Below are 27,499 nucleotides of genomic sequence, written 5' to 3'. Positions count from 1 at the left end.
CCCCCTTGACCTTCGGAGATACCTAAGCAACAAGGTAGGAAGTGCAGCAACTGTGCCTTGGAAAATGGAATGACCTGTACTGATTCCTTTGCCAGTGAACTAACCTTACTCTAACAGATACAACCGGACCGCTGCTCCAGTTATGTACCCAATGCCTCTAGTCCCCAGTCCTCCTTTACTATTTACCATGAAGCCCTTTTTAGAAGAACAGTCTGCAAATTTACGTGAGAGGAACTCATTCAATCAGCAAGTAGTCACCTAATGCACAGACACTAGGAGAATGGTATACAGGAGACAAAACCGCTACCCCGGGGAATTTATAATCTGGGAGAACACCGTTAATTAAATAAACACATAAATATTCTATCATTTCAAGGGCCATAAAAAAGAGACAACAAAAGTCTAACTGGGGTCCCTTATATTAGATGTGGGGATGAGGCAGAGTCAGGAAGACTTGTATGGAGAAAATAGCATGGTAGACGGTGGTGCAGAAGCTTTCTGGATTGAGAAGGCATATGCAAGGGCCCCGAGGCAGGAGAGCTCAGTGAGGAAACGGCTGGAGCTCGCTGACAAAGAGAAAGATGGGGAAAAGGCTAGATGTGTAGGCAGGCACCCAGTTGTGCAGGGCCTTACAAAGCCGCGTAAGACACTTGGGGCTTTCTGCTAAATGCCACAGGGAGTTATGGAGGCACTTAGGAGCTAGGTGTTACGGAATAGCCTCTGGGCCTTGTTAAGTAGATAGAGAAAGGTACAGAACAGTGCACGCAGCGTTTCTCAGAACGGGGGAGAATGCTCACATGTAAATGGGTATCTCTGGACACATACAGGCCACTGGTTCACACTGATTCCTCCTCGGATGGAAATAGATGGCTTGGAGAGATGAGTGGCAGGAACAATTTTTTTTTTATTGTATGTCTTTTTTGTTTCTTTTGAATTAAGCATCGTGCTTAAGAATTCCCTACATAAGCCCTGGCTGGTGTGGCTCAGTGTCTGCCTGCGAGATGAAGGGTCGCCGGTTTGATTCCTGGTCAGGGCACATGCCTAGGTTGTGGGCCGGATCCGCAGTCGGGGGTGCTAGAGGCAACCAACGTTTCTCTCCCTGTCTTTCTCCTTCCCTTCCTCTCTCTGAAAATAAAATCTTTAAAAAAAAAAAGAATTACCTACATAAAATTAAAGTCACTCTGGCTATTGTATAGAAAAGACTAGAAGGGTTAAGAGATTGGGTAAGACATAGATCGCAGAAGAGTTAAGTGGTAAAGACGGCTAATACCTAGTGCTGGCAATGTGGGGAGGAACTGGAGTGTCCGTATGCCCTGTTGCAAGTGCAAGCCGAGGTGGCCCTTTCGGGAACTTTTGGGGCGACACCTACTCACACCGATCAGGCACATATCCCCTACCCTGGAGTCGCATCCCTTGGTGTACACTCAACCGAAAAGTGTGTCTGTGTTCCCCAAAACACTTACACGAAGGCATTACAGCACTGTGCACAACTCCCGAATGGAAATCCGAGTGCACGAAGAGTGGAGTGGACAGGCTGTGGCACATCACAGTACTGCAGCACTGAAAACTCAGCCACCGGCAACAGGAAGCTCAGTTATCAGACACAGAAGCAGCTCGCCCTGGCCGGTGTGGCTTGGTGGCCTGAGTGCCGGCCTGCGAACCGAAAGGTCGCCAGTTGGCTTCCGTCAGGGCACGTGCCTGGGTTACGGGCCAGGTCCCCAGATGGGGGCATGCGAGAGGCAATGGATCGCTGCTTCTCTCCCTTCCTTCCCTTCTCTCTAAAAATAAATAAAATCTTCAAAAAAAAAAAAGAAACCAAACCAACTCCATTAAAAAAAAAAGAACATACAGGGGCAGGCAAAAGTAGGTTTATGTGGAAGTTTATTCTTGTGTTATTAGTTGTAAACTTCCTTCTGCCCATGGCTGGACACTCCTGAATTCCACATTTCTGTAGTGCAAAAACATGCACACTCGTCTATGGTCGTGGAAGTCATGCTAGTGAGTATGGGAGGGAAGAGTGGAGGATAGAGACTAGAAAAGAGCATGAAGGTCTCTGGGGTACCAGCAAGGGCCTGTCTCCTAACCTTGGCGCCACAGCACGAGGACGTCCGCTTTGTGGAAATTCAGAATTGTGTATATACGCGGTGTGTCTGGAAGTCCAGCCATTGTTGATATAACGAGAATGGTTTGCACGACATCGATGTGACCTGGCAGCCAAGGGGACTGGAATGCGCATGTGTGAACAGTGACCACTTCACTGTACTAGTCAGTGGGGGTGGTAGACGCCATTGAGTGAGCATGTGCACTGTGTGGCCATTGCATTCAAAATGACTGAGCGAGCAGAACAACGAATCTGCATCAAATTTTGTGTTAAGCTTGAACACTCCTCTGTAGAAACTATTCAGATGATTCAGAAGGCTGCAGCTACGGGCAACTGGTGATTGGCAGCTTCATCACAACAACACACCTGCTCATGCATCACATCTCATGCAGTTTTTTGGCGAAACATCACATTACTGAGGTGACTCAGTCCCGCTACAGCCCAGATTTGGCACCCTGCGACTTCTGGCTTTTCCCAAAACTAAAATCACCTTTGAAAGGGAAGAGATTTCAGACTGTCGATGAGACTCAGGCAAATACAACAAGGCAGCTGATGGTGACTGGGAGAACTGTGAGGTCCCAAGGTGCCTACTTTGAAGGGGACTGAGGAGTCCTTGTCCTGTGTGAGTATTTCTAGTATCTTCTTCAATAAATGTTTCTATTTTTCGTATTACAAGGCTGGATACCTTCTGGGCAGACCTCGTATGCGTACTTTTCTGGGTCACGTGGTAATTTTTAAAGCTCTGGACCAGGCAGAAATCTACTGCCGTAGTGCGGATGAGAGGTGGTGGTTCAGACCAGGGTAGGAACAGGGAGCAGGTGAAGACAAGACCTCCAAAGCAACATGGTCTTGGTTTTTGTTGTTTCTGCTTTTGCAGTCCAGTAAGTCCAATAAAATCATCACCAAATTTAATGTCAAAACAAAGCATTTGCTTGAAAGGGACAATAATTTTGAGGAAGGTTATAAATACCTAAGAGTAAATGCAAGTAATTTCCAGATATATTAGAATTTAAAACTTTTGCATTTGACTATGGCAACACAACTAGATTCACGGCACACTTACGACCCAAGCAAACTACGATGACAGAACACAAGGCCTTCAGTAAACACTGACCCTTTTTCACAGAAAGGCAAAGCACACTTTAAATAACGCACTGTTTTAATTGTGCGCTCACACGGGGAGACCACACTATGAAAGACCAACAGTCCAAATTACTACTTGCGGCTACACGTCTAAGTTGTCTTATTCTCACTTAAACAATTAAGAAAGTTCCTTCTATTCTAAGCAGCTTCAGTCAATGTGCTGAAGCACAGACTTTCAGTGTCTATGTGCTATAAATATAAACGCCACTTCAAGAATCTTAACCGTCACTTCCCATGGCTATTTCCAAGTTGTCTGTTATCCGCAGATGCTGCCTGTCCAGGAACCCGATTCTGCCCTGCTGGTAGCGCCTCTTCCTACAAGACAGCCCTCCCCACACTAGCCAGCGCTGCGGTCCAGGCTCACCCACGTTGTTGGAGTGTGCGGGGCAGCTGTGGCTCTTACGGCACCCCCAGGCGCGTTACCATTAGGAGTGCGCCCTGCTCCCCTCTGAAGGGTGCTTGACAAACCAGACTCGGTGCAACTGCAGAGACCAGGAACTCCCCGACACTCGCTTTCTGGAAAATGTGTGACCACGGCCAACAGGTTTCTTTTCTTCTTCTTTTTACCCCTGACAAGAGCTAGAAGTGGGAAAAAGGAGCCCCTATTAATTTTACTTCAGATCACCTTCACCCACAACTGTGTAGCGGCAGCCTCAGAACCTGCATTTTAACAGGCACCCACTTAGTTGATTCGGGTCAAGTTCTGCTGAAGTAGAACAGTAACGGCTGTTCTTGTTTCCAAGGGAGACTAAAGCACACACTGGCCTTTCACTTCCTTGATCGCGTTTATGCATCGACATTTACGGAACACCTACCATACATGCGCCAAGTACTGGTGACGCGCAATTTAAGCCCTAAGGTTTACTAAGTTCCTGAAAGGACGCCCCTGCCCCAACGGAGCTTACATTCTGATGGAAGGAGACTTGACAAGACCAAAGATGTAAAAGTAGCAAAGCAACCTGGGAATGAGCTCGTCCATTTAAAAAAGCAGAGAGTCCTGGTTTTTATAAACTAAATGTGGATTTTGACAGATATCCTGATAGCATCATTTTACTGAAAACGCTCAAAGGCAGCATTTTGAAAGAGCAGCATTTGCCCAGCATTCTGATACACAAGTAGATACACCAATAAAAACACATCTTAAGGAAACAATAAAAATCATCAGGGCCTGTAAGTAAGGCAAAGATGTCTGTAATATTTTATTTTCAAAAACTTAGTAAGTCTCCTAGTCTTCTTGATAAGATGGGCATGGACTTAACTAGGCCACATGCTAACACATAACCAAGCTGAAGGAAATTAGCTAAAAATCTTTTTGCAACAAGAAGCAAACTAAAATTTATTGTGGGCATTCTCAATTTTGTTTAGCTATGTTAAGATTTATGAATTAACTTTATTTTTGTGAGCGAAGGTAATCATGTAAATCACATCCAACTCATGAACAATTCAACTCATATCCAGTTACAGGAACTGTAAAAATCTGAAATTTATACAATATTAGCATCAATTCTCAGAATAGGCAGAGTTGCATATGGCTACATATTTCACGCCCATTTTGTCCAGGTCTTGGACTTCTCTTCACTGGTATACCAAGACCCAAGGGGGAAAAAAAAAGATACGGAAACCTAAAACAGACAGTTGGGCAAGTATGGTATGTAGCAAAATCTGGTTTCCCTTAACAGTGCAATTCTGCAGTAGTGCGTGATGACCAGGCGCTCTGCGCACTCTTGGCCGGTTCACCAGGATGAAGCAGAGTGCACAGGCAAGCTAAGCCCAGCTGCTGACCCAGCGAGTGGACAGAGACCCTTTTCAACACACAACCACTCTGGCTTTCCTGTAACAGCTATCAACACACTGCAGTTTCATTCACGTTTGGTAAACGCCCCCAGCTGGCGTCAAGATGCTGATAGCAGATGTGCATCACTCTTCCAGAGGAACAGCTTAGAGGCGCAATGGTTAGTCAATTAAATAAAAAAAACAAAGCTAAACAGCAATTTGGAAAAGTTAAAATTTAGCTTATGTATTACAACTGAGTTGATATTAAGGAAAACATGTATATGATACACACCTTTAATAACTGTTACTCTGACATTTTTGTTTAAAAACCAAACTACGAGTGTTGTGTGAATTAACCTCTCTCTTCCCTTGAACAAAAGCTTAACTCGACAAAAGGGTCAATTACTATTAGGGCCCCCTCCCCTTTCTTTGCCTAAGATAAATATGTATTTCCCCCCTTCTCAATTTCCTAAATAGAAATTGGACTTCCTTCACATTTAGGCAATTCTAAAACCCATTCTTTTCCCTAAGAGATAGTTACACAAAGGACCTTGTGAATTAGTTTCTAGCCTATCTAGCCAAATTTTCAAACCAGACTCAGTTTAAGAAGCCCAGGTTTCATATTAATATAGTATTTAAATACTACACTACAACTGGGTATAACATTTTTTAAAGTCATAATTACATTATTTCCTTGTTTAATAGCATAAGTAGCAATCTAATTCATATTAACCTATTTGAACACAATTAAGTAGGACATTTTATTACTATACAATAGCAGAATTCATATTTAATAAAACTTGCTCATTTGAACCATTTAAGGCTTACATAAATTATTAGTAAAAACCTAAGTCACACTTTTCTTTCTAATGCATACTAAAAATGCAAGTTCAGTGTTTAATACATCACCAAGTAGAAGCCCAAATGCTGGGTTTTTTTTTAAGATTTTATTTATTTATTTAGAGAGAGGGGGAGGGAGAAAGAGGGAGAGAAACATCAATGTGTGGTTGCCTCTCACATAGCCCCCCACTGGGGACCTGGCCTACAACCCAGGCATGTGCCCTGAGACCTTTTGGTTCGCAGCCTGAGCTCAATCCACTGCTACACCAGCCAGGGCCCAAATGCTGTTTTTTAACGGAGTTTATTTATTTTTAGAGAGAAGAAAAGGGACAGAGGGAAACATTGAAGTGTGAGATATCTATTGGCTGCCTCTGGCACGCCCCCAACTGGAGACCTGGCCTGCAACCCAGGCATGTGGCCTGACTGGAAATTGAACCAGTGACCTTTCGGTTTGCAGGCCAGCACACAATCTGCTCACCCACACCAGACAGGGCCCAATTGCTGACTTTAAATTAATAGGTGAGATTTAAATCGGGCATACCTGCCACAAAAGTGTCTAGATAATTTACTAAACTCTATTTTTTGTCAAATGCAATCTTTACTCACTACCAAGGATCAACCTAAGCAGAGTGAAATAATGTTTTCCATTTGTGGACTCTAAATTGAGGTTTTTACTATATTAATATTCAACAGAGCACACATTTCCAGAAGGATGTAGGTTTCTACTCCTCCATATCTTGAAATTAAGTTTTACTTCAACAAAACTAGTGGATTTTTAAAGCCTTAAGATTTTACTTTTTTAAATTACTACTGATTTTTAGAGGGGAAGGGGGGGAGGAGAGAAACAGCTGTCAGTTGCCTCTTGCATGCCCCCATCCAGGGACCGGGCAGGCCAGCAACCCAGGCATGTGCCCAGACCGGAACCGAACCTACGTGTGACCTGTTGCTTTGTGGGTTGGCACCCAACCCCGAGCCATGCCGGTCAGGGACTAATAAGCTAATGGACTTTTAATGCTTATATAGAACACAGAAATGGGCCCTGAATATGTGTACTCCACATACCTTCCTAATAAAATTGCTTATTTCATGGCAGCCTGGAAGGAATAATTATGTAATAAATGACAATAAGAAAAGGCCACTTAGCATACAGTCTAGTCTTTATTGAAAGACTTACTTCAACTATGGTTTACAGCTTTGGCTTAAGTTGGCCAGTCATTTTAGCCTCTCACTGCCAGCAGACATAAAAATCAAGTGCGAATGCCACGTGAGGAAATACTAGAGAATACTAAAGAAGACGGCAGTCAAAGACACATCACCAAAACCCATCTCGAAATAATTACAAAATAAGAAACATATCTTGCATGCCAAAGAACCTCTGCTGCTTTTAATGCGCGTGGAAAAGGCAATGATCGTTGTGCTTACATTAGATGGAGAGCACTGGCTTCCCTGGGTTCTCAGTCTGTTCGCTTGACAGCTGCACTCTAAAATGGTGCATGTGGAAAAGGAGGAAGGACTCGTGGACATGGACACGGACAACGGTGTGGCGACTGCAGGGGAAGGGGAGTATAAGGGGGCTAAGTGGTAATGGGAAAATGCAATAAAAAATAAATAGTGCATTTCATTTGGATAAGTAGCTTCATACTTTTTTAAAAAACCCATTTACTGTGAGATACTTCCATTAACTGATCACGAAATCTTGTTCTCTTTCAGATTAAGACAAAGGACACTTCGTATGTGTTTCCTATGGCAATATTATTAGTCCTTATACTTTTATTAACTCAGAATATACAACTAGGAAACACTGTAGTTGTATTTAGCTGTTACCACCATAAGCTACTCAATTTACTGGCAGACCAAAAAAGGCAAACTAAGAATTTAATAGGCTTTTATCAATATATTAAAAAAAAGTCTTTAATTGTTCAAGTTTCACATGTATCCAAGAAATTTTTAACTAGGAGGCATAATTGATATAATTTGAGTGTTTTTCTTATAAAATATAAATTTCCACAACACCCCCAAAGACACTAACCACGGACAGAGGAAATAAGGGGAAACTTTGTAACAGAAGAGCACAGAAGAGGGCTGCTGCGGCTGGAGCTAACATGCCATAAAAACCGGCCCACAGATGGACTTCCGACTCTGTTCATTCTCAGGTTTAAGAACATTTGGCTGTATTTCTAAATGGGGGAAGAAGGAAAATACCAAAATTGTTGTGGTTACCAATTTATAAAACCATCATTATTTCAAAGCAAACTGTAAGATGGAAGTTTAAACAGTAATCTGCGGGTATTAGTTGCAACTTACTACTTAACTGTAAAAAGTTTTCTCATTTTTGTGCACAGGCCTTGAAACACTTCACATATACTGTCTACACACTTGCACCCCCTAGCTGTCAGAATTCAAACACATAGGATTTTCTCTTTTACGTTCCTATTACGATGAAAATTGGAGGCAGATTTTATCCACACAGCCTGAAAAATACCTCAGAGGCAAACTCCAATCTTACCTACCTACCCAACTGACTCACTTACGAACTCTGCGCTCATACAGCTCCGCCTCTGTTCAGGCTTGCCGTCCCATGCACACTACCCACACAAGAAAAATCGCCTAATTAAAAATACAAGTCACACCTCTGTGTACTTTAAGCTGAATATCCAATTATAAATTGGTACACTGAATGGTCTAATGTTTTAGCAATCTTATTTAAAAAATTCTTGGGTAAAATATATCTAATTTTAAAAAACACCCCAAGATTTGTAAAAAACACTTGTATTATACAATTTATAGGAACCTTGAAATGGTTTATAAGGTTTTAATCAAGGTATTTACATACCAAGTGATGTAAAGCAAAGGAAAAAAAAATCAAAGAAAACAATCTAATTTCCGATGACATTTTAAAATGTACTAATGCATCAAAGATTTGTATGAAATTAAAATTAAGGCTTTTTCTGTATAGTAATTTGTATAATTTTAATTTTACATAGTAGCCAACCTTGGAAATGTCAGTCTTAAACATTCTCATCAATCCATTGCATTCAATGCAGTGGAGTGTGTTAAGTGTTACTTCAAATAATTACATTGCTACTTCTATGGTGAAGCATGCTTTTTAAACACTGTAGTTAATATTTACAATGTATATCATTTAAACTTCATGTAAAAGCACAAGTATGAATGTCTGACTTTAATACAAACACCATACTTGGAATTTCCCCCCCCACAAATGAAATGTAATTTACTACAGTTTTAATAATTAACACTTCTTAAAAATATGTCTTAATGTGGACCACCAATATTTGCTCAAGTAACTCAATGCTGTTCCTTATTTAGGTTGCGAAATTTCTTTATCAGTCTGGCTTCAGTTTTTTTAAGCATAAAGTACTTTCTCCAAAGCGACTCTCCACGCATTTCTTCTCAATAGAATTTTTTTCCTGCTGACTTCAAATGTGGTCCACCTCAGGGTAGGGGAGGGGAATACCAAGGTTCAGGATGAACTTACATGTGACTCCCAGCTGTTCACGATCCTCCCTTTTTTCGCTCTTTTAAAAACAGTGAGTTAAAATACTGAACAGCAAGATAAAAATGGAATAGTATCTAATAATCAAAATGTATTACCCATTTTCCTATTATATCAAAATTTGTAGTCAGAATTGTCTTTATTGACTTTATTTTAGTTTTTGTACACAAAGAAAAATCATGTTCATATCCATCATGAACAAAAACTTAAAAAGGCAGAACTAGAAGACATGTGTCCTTCACCAAAGCAAAGCTGTGCTAAAGGTTCCAAACATTTCAATTTTTAAAATAAATATTTTCATTTTCCGATGTCTACTTCCATGTCTTCAGAGTGTCACAGGAAACTGAAGCTATCATGAATTACAATTGTGTTTAGAGTCCCAGCTCACTGTGTTTGGTAACTTGCCATACCATATCCAGCTTGGTTAGGAGGAGGTATTACAGGGGGGGGAGGAGCTTGTCCTTGGGGAGGCTGAGCACCAAATCCACCCATCCAAGCAGCAGAAGGTGATTGACTTAGAAAAGAAAAAGGAAAATCTTCAGCAAACACAAAGGAAAAATTATCTATACATTTATATAAAAATCAAGCAGAGCAAAATCACAGAATAGACAAGAAATCATCAAATCTATAATAAAGAGCAAAAAAACCCCCACAAACCCACGATACATAGCCATATATGTAGAATACATACTACCATATCGGTCTTAAATTTTTGTTAATAACCACAACTTAACACAATGACTTCTCTGAAGAGTATCTCAAAAGTAATTTTTTAAAAAATGACAAAATGAGCCCTGGCTGGTGTGGCTCAGTGGATTGAGCACAGGCCTGAGAACCAAAGGGTCACCAGTTCGATTCCCAGTCAGGGCACATGCCTGGGTTGCGAGCCAGCTCCCCAGTGAGGGGCACGTGAGAGGCAACCACGTATTATGTTTCTCTCCTTCTCTCTCTCCCTTCCTTCCCCTCTCTCTAAATAAAGTAAATAAATAAAATATTTTTTAAAAAATGATTCAACACATCATCTACCTGCACACGGTATTATAAAACTACAAGAAATTTTAAAAATACAACTTCATGTTGAAAACAGAAAGTAGAAGGAATGAGTGAAAATAAAGGTAGAAGGATCAAACAGGCTGACCTAAGGGGATAAAAGTACATGGGACCAGCCCACTCTAGGAACAAAGAAAATAAACAAGCTATTTTTAAAATTTTCTATTTATTTATTTTTAGAAGAGAGAGGGAAAAAAGAGAGAGAAACATCTATTTGTTGTTCTGCTTCTTTCCACATTCACTGGTTGATTCTTATACATGCCCTGACTGGGTGTCAAATCTGCAACCTTGGCTCGTAGGGATCCCGCTCTAACCAACTAAGCAACCCAGCCAGGGAAGCAAGCTCCTTTTTTTAATCAGATAACTCTTTCAGACTTCTCACACAAGCCAACAGGTATAAATCATTAAATTTCTGAACCTATCTAGACAAAAACCTTCTCCATACAAAAATAAGTAGATAAAATAGTATGTCAGAAATTAAATCAAATTCTACCAACTGCTTATAGAGTAGTAGGACACACCAAATGTTACCCCACCCTCTCTTTTCACCTAGGCAATAAGAAACAAATTTAGCATCATGAATCATTTTTCATAAGATTTCTAAAATGCTTATAATTCCAAGTAGTTCAGTGTATTTAATTTAAATAGATTCTCCCCAGGAAAACACCCTTTTTTACTTCTTTTGTCAGAACCATATCTGTTTTTACACTGGAAAAACCCAAACTTACTCTACTCCAAATCCTTGCTGATTCCACGGTTGCCCATATACTCCGTAAGGCGGCACTTGCCACCCGTTTGCCATATACTGTCCGTACTGCTGTGGGTTTCCATAAACTTGGCTCCACTGGCCCCACTGACTATAGTCAACCTAGGACAAAGCAAATTGCTGTTTTAGGGAACAGGTAAGAATACAGTATTTGAAGAAAGTGGGAGACAAGGAAGAGAAAAACTAAGCACCCTGATGTGAATAGGACTCTGTTATTTATCATTGTCTAAGTTTATTGGGGTGGTGACACCTGCGAAAAGAAAGTATTAAGATTCAGTTAATACCACAAAATAATCACTTTTGAAATAGCATTAATAAAATCAACTGAAAGCAGATATATGCCTTATTTGTTTCACAGTTTCTAAAGCATTTATGTAGACATGTAAGATAGAAACCGTAAAAAGTGCTGTGAAAAATCGAATTACCTGTTGGAAGTTTTTAGTCATATCAGGAGATTCTTTACCCCAATAGCATTTAACAACATGTCCTTCGATAGTAGTGCCGTTCACCGAAACAATGGCATGGGCTGCACTCTCATGGGTTGAAAATCTAAGAGAAAAACAGTAAGGTTTTGTCTTTTTTTTTTTTTTTTTAAAGGACTTAACACAATAAATAACCGACACTCGTTGGTTTACAAGCACCAAGCACCACCTTGGTACCAGTACCCTAGAGTACATTATGTGGGTAGTTTAAAGTTCTACATTGCAGAGAAGTACTAACAAAACAAACTCTGATACCTGGGGGGATCAACTAACACAACCGAAAGGAATGGATCACATGCAAGAGTAACAGTATTGCAAGTAAAATTTTACCTGACAAATGAATAGCCCTTCTCTGGAAAAACTCTTATTTCCATGATTTGTCCAAATGGGGAGAATGTTTGCCTCATAAGTTGATCTGAAAAACAAAAACATACAGAACGACTTAAGGCTCACATTTACCGTGAAATTGGTACCAATGCTGATGAAGCTCCACAGAGGAGGAGGTTAGAAAACCAAACACTATACCTGTTAGCCCAGAAGCAATTCCTCCACAGTACACAGTACAATTTTTTGGACTTGACTGGTTTACTACATCTTCAAATCTCAGCTGCTTAGTGTTATCTATACGCACAGAGAGAGCAAGAATGTTGATGGCTGCACAGCGTTATAAAACTGACTACTGTATTTTAGTAAGGTATGCCCCATTTGGGGAAAAAATGGAATTTTTTTTCTTGATATTGTGATTTCATCTAGAGTATCAGCTGGTTCACAGCTCCAAACTCACTTATATCAAAGCCCAATGATTTTCAGACAATTATACTCAAGATGAAATGAGTCTTGCAATGCTAATGAAATTTTTAAGAAATTAAGACTATACTAATACATAATTTTGTGAAGTAGTCATAATTTCAATGTATATAGTAGACATATCTTACTTTCTTGTGTACTTTTAGGTGCAGGTGGTTTACGTGTGGCCCAGTTGGTTCTGATTTGACGACCACCCAACCACTGACCTCCCATATGCACGATTGCATTTTCTGCATCCTATGGAAAAGAAAGAGCACTTACAAACAGAAAATAATGGTGCATATACCCAGTAAGATGAAATAAAATGCTGGAACTGTTGGATCCAGTAAATCTTATCAGTAAATGAATTCACTAGGCATCCTAAACAAAACTGAACTAGTACCACAAGAAAATTATTTAAATCAAATGATTCATAAAAGCTATTATTATTTATAGATTTCAAAATACCAGGACAGCAGTTAAGCATCAGGGAAACTTATCATAATTCAAATGTGCAAGAAACACATCACAATCCCATTGATTACAAAAAAAGAAAAAGAAAAAAAAAAGGAAATCAGATTAAGACAGTTTTTTCCCCCCAAGTATCTTAATTTTACGGATTATTTGTAACGTAACTTTTACTGAAGAACATATAAAAACTTTTACTGAACATATATATTAGACCATAATGTTAAGGCCTAAATAACCTACCCCCCAAATATATACATTCTAGTAGCGATGGATTGTAACTATAACACAGATTAAAAACTCATTTTAAAACAGAAGTCTCTGCATTGTTGTAGAATGCTACAAAATAACTGCCAATAAAAAATGAGTTTAGACTCTCAGAATTTATTTGAATTTGCAATGAATCTAAGCAAAGTACATGTATGACTCCTATCCTTTACCTGACTGCTTCAATAAAATGCAGGTAATTTAAGTTGAATTTAGAAACAGTTCTAAAATGCTAATAAAGCCCACTTTATCTCTATCTGATGTTATAGTTAATGCAAATGCTTAGATATCTTAGCACCTCTTTCTTAAAAAAATCAAGATGAACTGTTTCAATTTTCATTTACGTAATCTGCTCTCAGCATTCTATCTTACCCTCACCAGTGCACAAAGGCAGCTCTGATACTCTTCCTGATAACCAGCTATTTATTTCCAAGCTTGTGGAAAAAGAGTGAATTATACTCTATTATTAAAACCCAAAAAACTACATCAAAGCTGTTTGTTGTTAACATCTCAGAATACTCAAGTTTCAGATTAATTAATGACTAAATTTTGTATTAAATTTGAGTTGAAAGAACGTACCAGTTTGTTATAAAAAGATACAAAACCATAGCCTTTGGATTTTCCAGTTGCCATGTCTTTAACTACTCGGGCATCCCTGTGGAAAGAAGCACAGCTAAATGAGGGAAGTAAGAGTTATTCTCAAAATAAAAACTAAAAGGAACCACACACACTGTATTGTGAGCATTTTTTTAAATAAAATTTCAGTTAGCCCTATTTAACTACAGCCATTCCTGAACTCTCCCTAACGCTTCTTTACCTGTTAGAAAAAAGCAGTAGGACAAAAACATGTAATAAACATGCAACCTAATCAAATAGCCTGTGCTTTCTAAACTAAATGCTCAAATCTGAAGATTAATAGGAACAATAGTTTCCTTTTCTAATACTCTATTGGCTAGTGTCCTCTAAGGTTTACTGATTCTATAAATTACTGTAACAATGCTAACTACTTTACCATGCAATCTCTAAATAGTTAAATGTCTTCTGCCTAGTGATACAAAATATATGAAATATTAAAAAATTGAAAAAGAGGAAAAAATAGGAATTAAAAAGGCATACATGGCCTGTTAACAGATTTCTTTATTTTTCTTGGTCAATTCTCTATCATCATTTTGGAGTTTGGGCAGCTGTAAATTTTGAAAAATTGACATTTTCAGAAATTTAAGAAAGGAGAATAAAAAACTAACAACAATGCTAAGCACACCAGTACGAAAACAACAAATTTACACAGAAATTTTAGTGAGTAAGTTAAAATGATTGGAAATATAGAACTCCACTGAATATAGAATGTTAAAATGTAAATACTAAAATATGTATATATAAATAATGTATAATAAGAATAAATAGAAATGAGAAAAAAATCTACAACTGAGTTCCAGTGTGCACAGTTCCTTGCAGTTAGCCTTCAAGATCCTGTCCATTCTTATGAGCAATTCTGCAAAATAACCAGAATGCTATTACTTTTAATTGTGACTTGGACTTTAGAAAAACTGCAGGTCTCAGGTATAAATAAAGATTGAAAAACAGCAACCTGTATTATTTTTTATACTGATTTTTAAAACAGTACTACTTACCACATTTAAAGATTAAAAAGCAAAGCAAATATCAAAATAGAAAATTAAGAATTAAATCTTTCTTTCAAATAAATTAAAACTATAGAACAACAAATTGTACACAGAAAAATATTGTTGTTCTTAGTTGAAACATATTCCTGTAAAGTAGTATTAGAACACTTAATTTACATCTACAGGAAATACATAAAATAAGCGGATCTTAATCAAAAGATAAATTAGGATAAACATTTTATAGAATCATAAGCATTTTTAATTTTCCAACATATTTGATCAAGTAACATACAGTGACATTTCAGCAGACACTTTGTTAAAAATCAAACCACATATGGGCCCTAACTAGCAGAATAAAATACCACCAACAAAAAAAACAAAACAGAAAAAACAACCCCACCCCCCAAACTACTAATTAATCCCAAATTTATGGTTCAGACATTGAAACATCTTAACACTATAACAGTACTACTTTTCAGCTAAAATAGTAAAACACATTTATCATTATAATTAAACATACATATTTCCAACTTAACCACAATATCCCCAAGGATTTATCTATTTTCCCCCACTTATAAAAAGTTTAATACACAGTATAAATCACATTTATTTTTGGTTAACCCATTATCCTTAACCACCAAATATTAAAAACATTTGACAATAGTTGAACTTTATAATAGTTTTTACCACCCAAACATCTGCTTCAAAGATAACAAACAGAATCACTTAACAATTTTAAACATCTTATACAGAGGATTAGATAAAAACAAGACCCCAAAACAGTAAAATGACGTTAACATTTTCAACAACATCTACTAATCAAAAATAACGAAACAAACAAAAAAATCACACTAACTAGAGAAAGAAAATCTTAATTCTAATACAAGTTAATCATACACAATTTTGCCTGTCACTATTGAGTATAATATTAAGTATGATACTTACGATATTTTACCAAAGGGGGCAAATGCTGATTTGATATCTTCTGTTGTAATTTCTGGACTCAAATCCCCAACAAACACATGGAAGTGATCTGAAATCAAAGCATTTGGTAATCAAATACTTAAGAAGCCAGCTGCTAAACCTTTTACAGGCAACACTAAGGGAAGAAAAACCCTATTTAAGCTGGTAGTGCTGCCAAGGTAATTTCAGAACTCTTCCACAGTAAAATGCAGCAGGAGTACTTACTGGAAGTATCTTTTTTCTGGCTACTTGGTGTTGTTGCCCAGTTTACTTTGACCTCCTAAAATAAAGATTATATTTAATACAATTATTAGACATGTCATTAAAAATAATACCACCACTTTAAAATCATTTATCAAGCAGGATAATATTTGTAAAAGCACTAGGCTGAATAAAGCAAAACCATCACTCAGCAGAGCTGAATATTCATTTAAAAACTTGCTAAGAAGGAATACCAACTAGTTTGACATGCAAATACATATACTCATATAATCATTCTCTTATCTTACCTTTCCCAAAATTTTTCTCCCATTCATAGCAGCTAATGCAGCAGCTGCATCTCTGTGTTCATAAAATTCCACAAAGCAATATGGGTCATTGCTTGTATGCTGCAAAACAGAAAATCCAACAGAAGAGTTGACCCTTCTGCTATCGGGTTGCTGAGAAGAAAATCCAGGAAAAAACATTACTGATAGCTAGGAATGTACAGATGAGATTGCATAAGCTTATGAAAGCCTAACACTTTATCAACAAGATTTAGAGCTAGACCTGACTTTACATCTCGGGATACTGCTGTACTCCAATGGGACTATCAAAGCAGTATAGAAGCATGACTATCAGTACTAAATCAAAATACAGAATCCCGGTGAAGTATGATAAATATAAGTATGACAATATTATACTAGACCAAACGAAACCTCAGGTTCGGAGTTGATGGAGGAGGACTACTTCCTTACCACTGCTCTTCTCTCCCAACATTATTTTCAAAAGGATGAATTCTATTTATGCATCATAATCCTTCATTAACTGTAGGCCATGACTATAAAAAATACAGAAATGAACGAACTTTACAAACTTTACTCCTGACTAGCACCACATGAGACGAGATTATCTACTTTTTATAGATCAGAAAGGAATGAGAATAAAACCTGAAAAAGTTCAGATAACAAGCTATTGAAACGAATTCCCTATCTTTCCAAATATTTTAATGTACTGGAGATTCTATATACTTTTGAATTTGGTCTTCAAAGACCAGGAAAACACACCAGTGATTGAGAAAAAAAATTCTAAAAATGTCTTTGAATAAAATATTTCAGGACAAAGCTACAATTTTATATCACAAAAGCACTGCCAAGAAATCTTTATTAAATATATTCTACCTTATGCTCAACAGTAATTGGCAAATTAAGTATTTAGAAAGACACTGAGAAAGTAGTACTACTGTTATAGTAACTCTATCATCTAAAAACCCAAATGAAAGTAAATTTTATGAAACTGCACCCTATATCGGAGAGCTACACAACTGTACAAATATATATTTTTACGTAAGGTTAAAAACATTCATCATGGTTCAGGTAAAATGCCCTAAAAAAATAATATTTAAAATGTGGAATTCTAGTTGCACTTACAAAAGATAAAAATACCAGATAAAATAAAGATCTTTTTTCAACAACCACTGTTTCTCACTCCAGGAAAGTTTTAGAAGAAAAATCCAAAATAAGCCATATAAAACAATAGTGGCGGAGCAACCAGAGGCATATCCTTGAGGGGGAAGAAAAGTATGATCATTAATACCGACAAGAAAACTATGGGCTCCCACACAAAACCCTACTGTCATAGCCACGTGGCGCTGTTCGTAAAAATTAAGAGAAAGAAAATGGGGCAAAAGACTCCAAGTAAAAACTGCGCTTAGATTCCTCTTGTAAAAAAGTTAACGTTTACTGGTAACAGTCCTTGAAGAAAGGGTTTTAAAGGGAAATAAGCTAGAACGGTGCTCGTCAATTTCAGTGCCACCTCTCCTGCCCTGCGCTGTCCGCTGTCCGAGGAAAACACTGATGCCTGCGGCAGAAGGACAGGCACCCAGTGGCAGACCCGCAACGACAGGCTGTGGTGAACCAGTCTACTCGTGCACACTGACTCAAGTTCATCTAAGCGATAGCAGGCCAGACCCGCTCAACGCAGCGCGCACATTCTATACACTCACATCACGCTGCACCCCATCTAAGACCCCACTGATTTCGGTCACATCCCAGCTGGCAGGTGTATTAAAAACTTGTAATGTTTGCCTTGGACTGAATAATGTACACTGATTATAGTATACAGGGAAAGCTAGAGTCTAAAGTAAAAAATATAAAACTAAGGGAAAGAAAGAATTTTTCATATGCTGCAATGAAATGCTTGAAAGGAAAATAAATGCCCGGTCTCTACTAGAGTTCATGGCCTTTGGAAGCTCCCCATTCACACCACTGCCAAGTGACACTAAAAATCACCTGTGTCCTTAACTACTGTTTTCACCAATTTTTGTTGGATGACATAAAGGTCAGGACAGAGAGATATGAGGTCTTACAACTATTTACAAATTCAGGTGTGGGAGTTGCAGCATTTGGATAAATTTTGAAAGTTCATTTCAAATCCCTCTACCTCTCAAAATGACTGTACCTGCAGGTTTTTTTAAAAAAACTAAATCTTTATAAAATGTTTCACAAAAATTTTCAAGGGACTCTTCCCAGTGTTTCACATCCCATTCTCTCCCACGCCCACTCCAACTGAAAATTCACGTTGAAGTCAGCAATGACCTCTCTGCCACCTCCTCTGGGATCCCTTTCCTGTCCTACTCTCAACTTTCAAGCAGAATTCAGAACAGTTGACAACTCCCCTGCCCTCCTTTAAATATTCTCCTTTATATGCCACTACTCTCTAGCTTTTTTGTTTCTTGCGGGGAAGGCGGGTCTTTCAAAAGGCAGTCCTTCCTCCTGGACTCATGCTAACTGTCTAAAAGTACTGGCATGCTCCAGGGGCCCCCCACTCTTCTCCATCAGCACTCCCTCTGATCTAGGAACCAGATGCCACCTAGCCCCATGGCCTCAAATACTGCTGCAAGCTGGTATCGCCAGCACTGGCTTTCTAGAGTTCCCAGCTAGTTTATCCAACTGGCTACACATAAAGTCTGTTTAGCTGTCTAATGCACACCTTAAATTTAGCACTGCGAAACAAAGTTCCTGATTCCACCATTCCTCCCACCCATCCTGCGTCTCCCTCAGTCATGCCCATTTTAGCAAATAAACAGCATTACCATCCATGTAACTGCACAAACAAGAATCTCAGGGTCATTCCTGATGTCTTCTTTTCCATTATGTCCCACAGCCAACTGAGTCCTATTGTATCTACCTCCAAAATGTATCCCAAATTTATATACCTGCTTTTATGGCTACCATTCTAGAGAACAAGTCCACATCACCTCTCACCTAGACTAGTGAAATAAACCCACTCCTTCTTTCCACTCCTGCCTGCACAATCCATTTTCCACACAGTCATTCTCCAAATAGAGTAACTTAAAAATACACACCAGAATGCATTACCCTACTTAAAACCCCAGTGCACCCAGAGTAAAATCCAGTCTCTGTCATGGACTGTACTGCCCTGTATGATTCCAAACCCTGCCTACCTACCTCTTTAGACTCACTTCCCAATGCTTGCCCCCACTCACCAGCCTCCAGCTATTCTGATTTCGATCCCACCGACACACCACGCTCACTACCAACTCAAGACCTTTGCATTTGCCATGCCCTACGCTTCCGGCTCTTGACAGACAGTACTATTTTGTTATTCCTGTCTCAGCTCAAAGAGGTGACACCTTCCTTCACCACCTAGCCCATAGAGCACCAACCCTCCCATCTTCATCACAGAACTGGTTCATTCTCTTCACAATCCCAGCTTTGAATATTGCCTAGCACAAAATAAATTTTGATTAATGAAAAAAAAAAAAAAAAGAATAAATAACCAGATAGGAAGGAGAGAAAACATAATATACCAGAACAGACCAATGAGGATCATTAGGAAAAAGAATCAAAAGGCCAATTTGCTTTACAGGTTTTTCCACACTTCCCCTCTGTCTCAGTACATAACCAAACTCCTGAGCAGCTTCTGGTCCCTACCAAGCACTCCTGTCTCATCTCCCGGCATCTCTAGGACGACGCAATCCACTGGAAACCCCAAGCATGCTACAATTTCTACCTTCCCTCTCTTGCTCACACAAGCATTTCCACTCTGTCTACCAGACTAGATCAACATTCCTCTCTCTACCTGGAATCCCTCCTCCCTCTAATTCCTTTCTAGCTGGTTTCCATTACTCCCCTTTTCAGCTTCAGCCTAGACACTGACTCTTCTGAGAAGCCTCTCTAGACCTCAGACTGTGCTGGGATCATGTGCTCCCACAGCACTTGAAACTGCTTCCACAGCATGTATTACCCTATATCATTAGTGCCTATCAACTCCTCTGTCTCCCTTATTAGACTGTAATACTCTCTGGGGCTAGAGACTTATTCGCCACTCTTTCCCTAGCACTTACCATAATACCCGGTGCACAGTAAATAATCCTAAAAAATGTGTTGATTAAACAAAGAGGAAGAGAATAAAATGAAACACAAGCATCACTGGATACTGCCAGAGTCCTAACCACAAAAGTATCAGAAGTAGTTTTCTTTGGAAAAAAAGGAAAACAAAATGATTATGCTAACAGTTTGAATTCCTACCTACGATAGGCTGCCCGGTCACTAGTATTTACTAAAAACACACAAGATGCACAGTGCTGCACTATGCACAGACTAGCCCAGTGTTCTTTCACATACCCCAGTCCCTACACTTAAACGCACACTATCTGAAGCCGTAACGCTCTTGTTGCATTGTATGAAATGTCATCTAGTTTGTCAACACTGAGATAAGTTGTCTTCGCAAATACAACTCCATTCTAAACCTAGACTGTCAGCCAGATCAAAGTATAAGTCAACACAACAAACACAAATCTCTCCATCAGAATAAGTTGAGGCTTAAAAAGTTATTTTAAAATAATATAAACCAACTCATGTATCTCAAAATGTTGAACATCATGCCCACTGTCAGCACTGGAACGGGGAAGATCTTACCTCTGTTATCATTTTACAGCTTTTACAGGGTCCGATCTGACTGAATAACTGAAGGATAAGGACTTCTGTCACATCTCTGGAGAGGTTACCTACGTATCTGGACAAGAAAACAAAAACATCAGTAATTTTCTTGCAGCTCTTTTCTTTGGCTCTAACGTGTTATCATTTAACACATCACCTTTTAGTTCATTTTAACTTGCTCTGTCTTCAGTAAAAATTTTCCAATTAAGCCTGATCCTATGAAAGTAAGGTTAATCCTTATTTAGGAAAGCAACAAACAGTCTTAGGCCACTAAAGTACCACTTCAAAACACTTTATAAAGAACGAATCAATGTAACCTTGCATACCAAAAGCATACTGTTTTCTCATCTTATTTTTTTAATAAAAATAACAGTAATTTAAACCAGTCGCAAGGTAACTACAATTTCAGGGTATGAAACACAATTCAAAATAATGTATCTCAAAAAAAAAAATGTATCACACATACACATAAAATGATTAATCAAAACACTTGATTATTAGATATAAAGGACTATAATGTGAGTTTATCTTAGACCTCCAACCAAAGTATAAATAAAATTGCTATTGATGCTATGTCTTGTTTTAGAAGAGCAGAATAAAGTAATAAAATTTCCTAGCCTAAAACACATCCAAATCAACAAAATACACATTTATGTAGATAAAGCAAATATAAAGACTTCTTTAGAAACTCAGAGAAAATTTAAGACAAATACAGGTCTACTTCTGACTATGCATATTTAAATAATTGGGATTGTTCTTTTAATTATAAATTGAACATATAGATTTTGTACAAGACATTTAAAACCCAGATAAACTCTTTAAAAAGAGAGAAGGAAAAAAAGAACACCACCCAGAAATGACCACCTTGGTTTCTCTTGTGCCATAGATTTATTTTAATTTAGCTTACTTAATTCTCAAACTTTTAAGTCTTTTTGGTACTCGGAGTATAATTCTTAAAAGCTGCCTATTACAAACCTCATTGAGCAAACAATAGTTGTAAAAATTAACAGTTTCTTCTGGAAGGTAAAAGGATACGAGTTTTTATTTTCCTAATATATAACATCTGGATACTTAGTACTGAGACCAAAATAAGCTTTGCATCACTTATTACCATATTAAACTGCTTTAAGATGGAACACTTCGAACGGGAAAAATAGACTGGGAAAGGTAAGGATACGTGTAATTAAAAAAATTAACTGATTGGGAATGAATAGCAATTTTCCAGTTCACCTAAGAATTTCATTGCAATGGGCGCTAATACCTTTAATTTACATGCTCTAAAACCCAATGTTACTTAAAGGTAAGACTAAACTAGTGACAAACTGGTTTAGGCCCAGCCTCGCCACCCTTCTTCCCTCACAATCAGAACAGACCCATTTGCAGGCCATGCAGGGGCACACTTTTTCCAGCAGTAGTGACAGGCTGTAGGATTATGACCGAGCCAGACAACTGCCTGTCCCTTTCTTACTCACAGGGGTTTGTGAGCAAGTGTGCAAGGAGTAACTTCTTTTTTGCAGACCTACCTATAAAGATAATGAACGAGTAACCCTGATCTCCTAAGTGTTAACTCATCTAACCTCAAGGCTAGTTAGCTGATTTTTAAAAGAATTGGTGTGGATAAAACAAATTTTCACACACTGAAGCTAACAAATAACAAAGTTAAAACAATGATCATTACGATATACAAATTTTAAATAGTTTTAAATTGGCGTTCCTGTTTAAAACACTTGACTTGCTCAGGAAAAGCTGCATGGGCATTAGTTACTCTCCATTTGTGGCAGTCACAGTTAAAGCTGTTAGCGTTTCATGTGATCTTTATTTCCAGTCAACCTGTTTCCAAGCAGTTACAGATTTTGAAGAATTTCTAGAGGCACATTTAGATATATTAACCCATGCCAAAGAGCAAAATGTTAATCTAAGTTAAAAATGGCATGAAATGTTTATAGAAAAACCTAACTTTAAGGTTTCCTATTTTTCAAATATCTCTACTAAAAGTTCTGTGGCAGCAAACTTCTTTCTGTTCTGGTTATGAAGCAGTCAGACGTTGTAAAGTTTAAATATAAAATTTCTACTTAAAAAACATATATAAAAATAACACAAAAAGAAAAATTTTTGTATTGAGAGGTCAATTCAAAGAGTAAACACTTAGGAAATTCCAAAAAGATTTTTAACTCAAGGAAAAAAAAGAAGGCATACCTTAGGTCTATTTTGTCTTCTAAGAACAGGAACTGTAGGAACTAAAGCATTAAAAATGGAAAATGATGCCTTTATCCCTAATGTCAGGGTTAAAATCCAATTTGAGACCAAGAACTTGGCAGTTTCACAGTAGACAAAAGTTCACATTGCCAAACTACTTCTTATGTCCCAACAGGCATATTTTTAAGTTAAGAACATCATGCCTTTCAGAGAAAAAACAAATCACACTTTTTCAATATTGAATGTGCTCTCATTCTGAAAAGAGTAGCCCTACCAAGCGCTGAAATTACCAGCACTTTCACAAAACATATTATAGCCAAATTTTTATAAGGTAACATTTTTGCTTTTGTTCTTGACAAGTTCTTATATAAGAGATTTTGCAAAAATACCCTTCAATGGGCCTCTAATGAATCAATCAATTGTCAATATTTCATTTTAAGCAGGAGGCAGGGTGCAGGAAAGGTACAGGAGGTACAGGTGAACTGACCAACTAGATAAGGGACATACTGGCACACTTACACATGTATTTTAAAGGAAGAGAGAATATAATTAATTAAGTTGAATGAAGAGCTTAATTAAAGCCACAATACCGCCAAATCCATGGTATAGCAAGACAATTTTATAATGGGATTTAATAGTATTTTCTTCTGCTATTGCCCTTAGCTCTTGAGTTTATACACTTTGTTTTATTTCCTCCTTTTGACTGAGGATCAGGAAGAACAGCCTTAATGATGGCAATGAGTAACACGGTATACTCCCAAATCCAGTTCCCACTCATTCCGGTGCATCGGATAGAGGGGTACGTAAACTACGACGGAGCGCCGTTGTAATTTAATGCTGTATTAGACTCAGATACACCACGGCTCCAATCAGTGCATGCAGAGCGACCCACGACTCGTCTGAACCGCGGGTCCTAGGAGGTCAGTGTCGGGCAGGCTCGTTCCAACACCAGTATCTCGTGGCACTGTCTTGATTGTGTGCTTTTAGATCACAAGTTACCCAATAAAACGTCATATTACCCCCAAATTAAAACGTCAATTAAGAACGGAGAGCATCAGAAAACAGACCTTTAAAGCAACTATATGAAAAACTTTAGGCTCAACATCAAAGCAATTCTATACCACTTTAAATACTATCAAATAAATTAGTAAAACTGTAGGTAATGAATATTTAAAGACCTACCTAGGCTATAAACACCATATTGTTTTCTGATGATAGAACCATATGTCTTAGCTTGTGTGTGTCTGCAGGAAAAAAACCTCACTAGTAACACACAGGCATTTTAAGGAACAGTTTAAGATAAGCTTTATTAAGAGTACATTGTTTTAAAACATACTAGCTACTCGAAAAACTAATCCATAGTCACAATGTAAAATAAAAGGAGCTCCATAAACAAAATAAAACCCTAGTAGATATCAACTTCTAAAGTCAAGTTCAAAATTTTCATTACGTTACTTGTATCTAAAGAATTCTGAGAATATGTAAAATAAACAAAAAAAAACTACTATGCATTTTTTAAATTAAAACCTGGCCAAAAAAAATCCCAGTTGTGAAACATCTGCTTTTACCTCAAAATTTTACACTTGAAGGTTTATATATATATGTGTATATATATATATAAAAAGTCAACTGACAGCACCATGTACGGATGACAGTCATATCTGCCTACCATCAGGAGATTTTTTAAAATGGACTTAATACTAATTCAATGAAAAGAAGTATAATCATTGTAAAATATTTGAATACCTCTTATTTCCAGGCAGTGAACTAAGTGCTGCAGGGGGAAGACCTAGGAAGATGGAGCAGTCTTTGTCTAAAAAAAAACACCCCTTCCCACGAGGAGAGTGGGAGGAGGAAAAGGAAGACAGAGTATATGCGGATACACGCCCCATTCTAGACAGCTGTAAACACAGACACCGTAAGTGGGTTTGAGAGAAAACCAGGAAATTGGAGGTATGAATAAGCGACAAATAAGTTACCTTATCAGTCTATTGGAGAAAGTCTCAGGTATGATGGAGATGAAGACAAGGCAGATGCAAAGACAGTTAAGTATATGAATTAAAAGTATTGAAATAGCATATTATTTAGCATGGCAAAAACAAGAATTTCTTCTCGTAAGGAACAGACAGTTAGTGAGAAATATGCCATGAGCATCTACCAATTATTCAGCAGCTATTATGATGCAATGATGACATTTCAGAGTTTTAGATACAGTGTAACTTTTATCTTTTTTAAATACATGCTAGCTGGGCCCTAAATCCCGCTTTCCCAGATGCTTCCACCCAAGTACACATTGCTAACTAAATACCAGGCCTTGGCTCCACGAGGTGTTAAAGACAAATTTCAATTCGTCCTAATTCTCTTTTCTGGGAAAAGAAGGCTGAAATGAAAGACAGAACAAAACAAATAGAGGTTCACTAAGCAGGTTTTTCATTCAAGCATTTGATGTGCTTAAGTTGGCCTCAGATTCTCAAAACAGGATGGCAAACGCTCTAGTGAGACAGAGAAGTAGGAATGAAAAAGTGCAAGCCCCGCGAAAACAAAACAAAAATCTGGATCACGTCGAACAGCTATGTGCTTTACGGAGCGGACTTTCTTTGGGAGGGCTAAAGAGATGAGACGCTGGTCAAACTTCCTGAGTTCCCACCCACCTTCATCTACTCCCCAAAAAGCAATTTCCCCGTTAAATAGCAGAGCCAGGTGACCTATGATCCTACCACCAGGCAGAGGCAAGAGAAAACAAAGCAGCGATCTGACTCCTTGTACTGGAGGGTGTGTTGAGCTTCGAGAGGGTAGGAAAGCCGGTGCCCAACTTAAATGTTCAATTAGAAATTACTGACTTAAAAAAAAAAAAAAAAAGCAGGGAAAAGAAAGCAGGGACACACTATCCGGAAAGGAATCAAATGCTGAGTCATCAGTCTTCATTAGGAAGGAAACTCGTATCAGCGGTTGAAAGATGAAATTCATTCATTAGATTGGGTTCCAGGTAAAAAGCAACAGCAAGCTAGAAAAAAAAAAGCGCTCAAAAGACACACAACGAATAGTGGATAAAAAGACATCATTTTATCCAATCTGAAGGTCTCGACACACGAAAAGACTAACAAGAGTTAACAGCAAAAGGGCAAATGCAGTTTGACAACCGGTTGTCAGTTTAGCGTAGGCAGAGCTCGAAGTAAACTTCGTTATCCAAGAAGGGAAAGATGCTCCCGCGGCCAGAGGCATCCCTTCTGCACTTCAAAAGTAGCGGGCGCTCGGCGAGTGTGTCTGACAGCGTGGGCGGGGGCACGTGGGGGCAGAGAGTAAGGGCTCGAGCCGCCGAAGAGTGTGCAGCTTCTTCCGAGAGCTTAGCTTGGGAGAAGAGCAGGGAGCGAATGGAGCAGGAGACCCGGAGGACGGGTGTTAATTCTTCGGGGCTCGCAGGATGCGGCCCCACCCCCGGTCCCACCCCTACCAGGCCCTGCCCCCAAGGGGACAGCTCCCGGCCCAGCCCAGGGCCCCTCAAGCAGAGCAGGACCTCTCCCGGGCCTGACAGCCTCTGCTGTGCAGAAACCCAGCCTAGGAAAAGTGTGCAAAGAAGGGCGCGAGAGAAAAAGGTCGAAAGAAGCCCCAGGCCCCAGGAAGTGTCTGTAGGGGGAAGGGACGGCTTCCTTCCCAAGGAAAAGGGGACAAATGAGGAATGCACTTCGCGTCCCCGCTACCCCGGCCAGGGAGCCGCCGGAAGTCCTGGCTCCGGCCGCGCTCTCCTGCTCCCTCCCATAGAGTCCCGCGGTGCCCGGGCCTCTCGGCGCCAGGCACCCCTCATCTCGGGTACTCACAGAGTCCGGGGCTGCCCGTCGTCTTCCATCATGGTGGGTGCGACGGAGTGATCCCGGGACAAGGGGGAGGGCAGGGTTGGGGAGGGGAGGGGGTGGGGAGGAAGGGGAGGGGGACTCCGGGCACCAGATGGGATCAGAGGAAAAGGCACCGAACCCTGCTCTCGGGTTCTCTCCCCCCAGCCTGCTCCGGACACTGCGCTCCAACCAGGAGGAGCAGGAGGAGGAGGAGGATGAACAAAATGGCTGCCGCCACCAGCCAGGCAGGAAACGGGGCAGAGCGCAGGCGCGGCCCGCCAGGTCACTGCTCAGGCCAGCCGCGACGGCCTGCAAAGGGGATAACTGAGTGAGGGGGGGAAAGGCCGCTGAGGGAACCCCGTGTCCGGTTACGAGGGGTCACGTCGTCGCTGTGCGCCTCCTGGCCGGTCGAAGCCAGGCCAGCGCAAGAAGAGATAGAGTAAGGAGACAACCGCCGTGAAACTGAAATCTCTGGGAATTGTGGTCTTGGAAATGAGAGGTAAGCACTTCTCCAGAGGACTTCTGGGAACTGTAGT

General features: G+C 39.3%; 1 protein-coding gene across 5 annotated transcripts; it reads right to left on the bottom strand.

Annotated features, from left to right (window-relative positions):
• Window positions 1-9,504: 9,504 nt before the first annotated feature.
• On the bottom strand, window positions 9,505-27,489 carry TIAL1 (TIA1 cytotoxic granule associated RNA binding protein like 1). Of its 5 annotated transcripts, none has more exons than XM_045191318.3 (13): window positions 26,949-27,474; window positions 24,316-24,377; window positions 20,917-21,013; window positions 16,285-16,434; window positions 16,001-16,055; window positions 15,758-15,845; window positions 13,770-13,845; window positions 12,605-12,713; window positions 12,195-12,290; window positions 12,000-12,084; window positions 11,613-11,736; window positions 11,150-11,289; window positions 9,505-9,885 (listed from the first exon to the last, which is right to left on the bottom strand). In XM_045191318.3, the coding sequence occupies exons 3-13, from the start codon at window positions 20,926-20,928 to the stop codon at window positions 9,756-9,758; spliced, it is 1,065 nt and encodes a 354-aa protein (XP_045047253.1). In that variant the 5' UTR covers window positions 20,929-21,013; window positions 24,316-24,377; window positions 26,949-27,474; the 3' UTR covers window positions 9,505-9,755. The 5 variants fall into 5 exon arrangements, with proteins under 5 accessions (XP_045047253.1, XP_053779380.1, XP_024411311.1 ...); XM_053923405.2 differs by having other exon boundaries at window positions 16,285-16,383; XM_024555543.2 differs by lacking the exon at window positions 24,316-24,377 and having other exon boundaries at window positions 16,285-16,383; window positions 26,949-27,489.
• Window positions 27,490-27,499: the final 10 nt, after the last annotated feature.

Source organism: Desmodus rotundus, chromosome 4, assembly GCF_022682495.2.
Source record: "Desmodus rotundus isolate HL8 chromosome 4, HLdesRot8A.1, whole genome shotgun sequence".
NCBI lineage: Eukaryota > Metazoa > Chordata > Mammalia > Chiroptera > Phyllostomidae > Desmodus > Desmodus rotundus.
Note: the sequence above shows the minus strand (reverse complement) of the source record. Positions and strands in the feature narration are given on the sequence as shown.